The 5,465-nt window shown below is 54.5% G+C and overlaps 1 protein-coding gene across 1 annotated transcript; it reads right to left on the bottom strand.

Moving 5' to 3' along the window:
- Positions 1–1,362: 1,362 nt before the first annotated feature.
- Positions 1,363–4,729, bottom strand: LOC123062719 (tubby-like F-box protein 3). The gene is made up of 6 exons (XM_044486357.1): positions 4,453–4,729; positions 3,540–3,600; positions 3,051–3,457; positions 2,838–2,925; positions 2,416–2,548; positions 1,363–2,330 (listed from the first exon to the last, which is right to left on the bottom strand). The coding sequence occupies exons 3-6, from the start codon at positions 3,414–3,416 to the stop codon at positions 1,568–1,570; spliced, it is 1,350 nt and encodes a 449-aa protein (XP_044342292.1). The 5' UTR covers positions 3,417–3,457; positions 3,540–3,600; positions 4,453–4,729; the 3' UTR covers positions 1,363–1,567.
- Between the last annotated feature and the right edge of the window lie 736 nt (positions 4,730–5,465).

The raw sequence follows: 5,465 nt of genomic DNA, 5'->3' as shown, positions 1-5,465 counted from the left end.
GATTCCTACACATATGGAGGAAACGAGAGAGCCCACAAAAAAATTCTGGACGGCCTGATTTGGCGGATCTGCTTGGGCCGGCGATACGGGATGGATCCCGCAGACCAACAGTTATTTTAGCGGATGACCCAGTTTACGGGATCTGCTAGAGCTGCTTTTATCAGTACGCGAAAAGGTTATCCTAAATCCCCATCCCCATTCCACTGTTCAACTCCCGCAGCCTCACGTCGAACGCCCAAAACAGTTCTCTGAAAACTACTACATCCCCATCACAACACCACACATCTCCACCGCAATATTAAAGCACAGGTGACACGTAGCACGCCGGTGCCCAAGTCAAAAGCCTTGCTTCACCCATCGTGCAACCGATCGATCGATCACTGAATGCATTAGTGGCGCCAAGTACCCACATCAGCCATTCTCGAAAGCAACGTCGCTGTTGCGCGTGCCGCCGTGCGTGCCTCCCCGTCCTCGCACACGCCGTCGCCGTCGCTTCTCCTGTCGTCCTCCTGGTCCAGGATTCCAAACGTACTACGCGAAACGACGCCACGGCACCGCCACCGGCACCGGCACCAGCACCCGCGCGCTCGTGGAGCACTACGGGCGACAGAGCGAGCGAGCCAGAAAGGCGACGGGTCGAGGTGCTACGCGCCGCGGCGTCTGCGTGCGTTCCAGCTCGAAGAAACAGCGACACACCTCTCGCCGGAGTAGGTCCCTGTTCGCTCGCCCTTTCGATCTTTTCCCCTTTATTCATCCTGCCTCCTCAGCTCGCTCATCCCTGCGTGCATGCCACTGATTGACGAAAGAAACCCGAATCCAATTAAAAGACGTTGGCACGGCATGCACACCCACTCAAGGAGACGGGAAAAGGCAGGCAGGCAGCGCCGGCGCCCCATGTGAGACGATGCCATTGCCCCCGTCGGGCGCGCAGCACGGCAGCCACTGTTTTGTCCTGTGTGACCATCGGAAGGGGCGTCGACATCGCGCAGGCAATGATTAACCCGCACTTGCATAGCTCCTCCTCCGTGACTGACCATGGCCAAGCACTAATAAAAGCGGCACGCCATGCCGGGCCTTCCCCCATCCGCCTCGGGGCCGGCGAGCGCGACAGGGACTCGCACAATTCGGGCGACGCAGCGGGCGCAGAACGGGAGCCCACGCCAGCTTTTGTTTCCTGCGTTGTTACAGAAATCATGTACAAAAGCGCACAGGGCAGTTGGTCAATGCCTGAATGGTACTACGTAACTTTCTTCTTACTGTATTATTGTGTGGCACTGCCAGGGCATGTTACATTGCACAATGGAAGATGGATGGGTGAGGGTGATGCCTGCGTGGGCCGGGTGCATGTTGTACGAGAGGGCGGGGCAGGCCAAGAATCACATGCTTTTCATGTATGATACGTCCAGTTCTTCAATGCTACAGCAGCAAGCACAATTACAAGAAGGAAAAACACGACGGCGAAACGCAAACACGATCTACAACAACCTAAGGAACCAGGGCGACGTCGTCTGATCATCTGCGCCGGCACCTCTTTCTTCGCTTTCGCTTTGGTCTTTGGTGTCACAAATTATTCACAGGCCAGTTTCGTGTCGAAGCTACTGAGGCAGATGGCGAACGCCTGGAAGGCCGACAGAGGGTAGCGGTAGTCCATGGTGAACATGTCCCTTGCGACCTTCCCAAACTGCAGGATCACCTTCTCGGGGTCCACCGGGCCGGGCTGCGAGGGGGTCGGGGCGCCGGCGGGCGGCGGGTTCGACGCGGCGGTGAGCTGGAAGTTCTTCACGGAGGCGATGGTCACCCGGCCGCGGAAGTTGAGGCACCAGCACTGCAGCTGCTCGTGCCACCTCGGGGGCTTGTTGCGGAGCACCAGCGGCCTCTCCTTGACCTCGCCCTCCCCGTCGCCGTCCGTCACCCCACCGCCGCTGATCTCCGAGAAGCGGGCGCTGTTGAAGTCCATGGACTGGTCCATGATGGACCTGGAGAAGGTGGCGCTGCTGCGGAACGACTGCGAGAAGGACGTGATGCTGCGGAACGAGTCGCCCAGGGCCCGAGGCACGATCTGCTCCGGCTGGCCGGGGACGACGCCGCCAGGCTCGACCGACGAGGCCGGTATGGAGTGCATGATGCAGCGCATCCGCCTAGGCCCTCTCGTGCCAAGAACATTCAGCTCGTATGTCACCTGAGCTATGTTGTAACTGACGGCAGGCACCTTGGGAGAGACCCTTGTTGAGTTGAACCTTCTGCTGCTCCTTCCAACGGGTGGCACTACGGCCCCGTTGTATGGGGGCTGCGTGTCGTAGATTAAAAACTTTGTGCCGAGGAAGTTTGACCTGGAAAAATGGTAAGCTTGGTGTCACACCCCCAAACAAGCAGAATGTCAAAAGTTTTTCTTCAATAAACCTAAGTGGTAATTACCTCAGCTTTCCAATGTAGGTTCTGTTGGATCTTGAGGTGTTGGCAGAGTCCATTGAGATGGCATACTCTGTGCAAGATGTCTTGCGGTTCCGTTTAGCAGATAGGAGGAACTTCCCAGTTTCCGCAGTAACAACTGCTCAAAAGAAAAAGATTCAACATATTTGATTAAGTGGGAGGAGATAATTCAGGCATTTGATCACTCTATACAGAAAAACATTTCCCATGTCACAAGTTAGAACTAGAGAGGTTTAGATGAAACGAGGCAAAACAGTCAATTTAAGCACTCAAACATGATGAAATATTTAAGTTTGGTTACGTTTTCATCCTCGGCTATATCTCAGTGAGATAATAAACCAGCATACACAGAAAAAAATGCACAACTGATGAGCATTGCTAGAACAAATGGGGGAAGCATAACATACCATTGGTAAGGCACAGGTAGAGCTGATAGGTGGATTTTGATTTGTTCCTCTTTATAAAACATTGAATCATTCCATCTCGAGGGCCAGGCTGTCAAGAAAACAAAAGTTGTAGCGTATGAAGCACAAGGAAAGTTGTCCACTACTCACGGTTTTAGTATAATAGTAGTAGGTACTTTCAGCAAAGGATGTCGGTATCTCCTTTTTTCCCTTTACCTGCTTTAGAGAGACTCGGAACGTAAGCTTCCCAGAGAACTCAGGGCTCAGCACAATCTCTTTGCACATTTCCCTCCATGTCTTACAAACAGCCGCGAAGCAGACGACATGCTTCCTGGATGGCCAGGTGCTCTCATCAGCCTCCAGTCTCCGTATGATATCTTGGAGGAGTTCAGGAGGAAGACTTGCCCACCGACTCTCTTGAATTACAGGAGCTGGGTCGAGGAAGTCATCCAATGAACTCTGAGCCTTCCCCTTGTGGTGCCCAGTAAGACCATAAAGGCTTGCGATCGTCACATCAAAGCTCCGCCTCGACAAGCTACCGAAACCATCCCTAACATCACGAGCTATGCTACGAAACGACATCTAAGCGAGCCAATGCCAGATGATAAGGCATACGATATTGCCTGCAATTGGAAACAAACAAGGTTACCAACAAACTTTTAGCTGCTCCAGTCGACAGAAGAACGAACAAGTAGATTACCGCACCTCCTCGGAAAGATTAGACCGCCAGAAAGTGCATGACTGAAGCAGCCACTAGGAGCTGTCCCTGTGAGAACAAAAAATGTCCATGAGCAAACAAGGCAGGATTGCTAACACTGAGGGATTTGATTGAGATAGGCTCACAGCGACTGTGTAACAACTAGGTAGGCCTAACTAGAAATCAAAGAGGAAGCCCTGAACTCACAAATTGCTCATGGCGCAAGAATACACTTTTTGGTTACATACATATAAACCAGACGTCACTGTAAGCGCAAGACAGCTGGAAGTTTCGGAAAACTGCCTCCATATGCATGCACAGTGCTGAGAAATGACAGTTTGGCTACCGGAGGGCACGTCACATGTTTTCTGTGTGGGAGGTAACTTCCCGTGGAAGCTGTGGGGGAACGTAGCACCAAGAACATCAAATCCCAATTAGTTGCCGCCAATTTCTAATGCATTTTGAAGATGAAATGAAATACTGTGCCTTGCAGAACCAAACCATAGACCTCTCTTCGTTTTTTCTTCACGCTAGTACTAATCTAGTAGCAAGTTTAATACTAGGATGTACGTATCCTACAGCATACTATACTGTGGAGAGATAGTAATAAACAAGCCCAGTTTTGAAAAATATAGAAGTACAACTGGTTCCTCTGCTCAACCCCTGCAATGTAAGAAAAACAAATAAATTCTGAGGGAGACGGCCCGAAAGTCCACGCTCCGCCGCGAGAATTCGACCCGAAGAACGCGCACATCTACGGGGCGTACGATCTACCGATCCGGCGAGGACTCCGCCCCCGTCCGGAGGCCACGCCATCACCGCGCCGACACTCACGGAACGCAACCCGCGCAAAAACAGAACCCCCCAAAACCCACGGAAACCAGGCCACTGCCCGGGAGAGAAGAGAGGAGGGGAGCTCACATCGCATTCAGCCGAGCCGGCGCCGCCACAGCTCCCGGACGCACGGGGCGCGCACGCGCCAGGGCCAGGCCAGGCCACTGCCGCCCGACGGTGCCGGGTGAGCCCTGTGAGCTCCGAGCGCCGGGTCCTCCTCCTCCTCGCGTGCTCTCTCGGCTGCGCCGCGTGCGCGCTGTGGGGGGAGGAGGGAGGTGGGGGCTGTGTGAAGAAGGCGAGGAGAGATGGGAGGGGGGAGAAGAGAGAGGAATGAGGAAAGAGGAGCGGGGCGGGGCGGGCGGTCTGCTCCGGTGTTGTTTATCCGGTGTGGCGGTGGTGGGGTGGGTCGAGTTGACCGCGCCTTTTCCGTTCCGTTCCGTCGGGGGGCCGTCCCCGTCCCTGCTATGCTATGCTATTCTAACGGCGTCGGGTCGGGCCCGGTGAGCTGAGCTAGGTGGCTAGCTGCTTTGCCTTGCCCCGGCGTCCACGGCACCAAAAGCGGAGGGAGGGCACGCTGCGTGCAGGTGAGGAGGGTGGTGTCTGGTTTCTGGTGTGTGCGTGCGTGCAGCGTGCACCGCCGAGCCCACGCCACCGGAGACGGGACGGTATCCACTGCATGCATGACCAACTTTTCTTTACAGACGCCGAGCACAGTTCAGGCGCACCTAAGTGTAGGCTCCACCTCTACCGTGTGGGTTTGAAACGTGCAGCGTTCACTGAATCAACCTATTTAGCTTACATGTTCAATTATCTCGTAATACAACTTTACCTTATATCGAGAGAAGGACATGCCCCTAAGTGTTAAGGTGATAGATCTGCGAGCCCCGTAGTGTCCACTTGCACCCACTGTGTAGGCTCCACCTCTACCATGTCGAGGAGGTTGGCGATGTCATTGTGATGCTTCCAAACCCATCAGGGCGTCAGCATGATCATCGTGTACACGCCTTTGCTCGTAGCCGGGGGGGGGGGGGGGGGGGGGGGGGGGGGGGGGCAGTGAGTAGCCTTGTGCCACCAATCCACAATCAAACTAGATCTAGGAA

The sequence above is a fragment of the Triticum aestivum genome, chromosome 3A (genome assembly GCF_018294505.1).
Source record: "Triticum aestivum cultivar Chinese Spring chromosome 3A, IWGSC CS RefSeq v2.1, whole genome shotgun sequence".
NCBI lineage: Eukaryota > Viridiplantae > Streptophyta > Magnoliopsida > Poales > Poaceae > Triticum > Triticum aestivum.
This window is presented reverse-complemented; position numbering and strand designations above follow the sequence as displayed.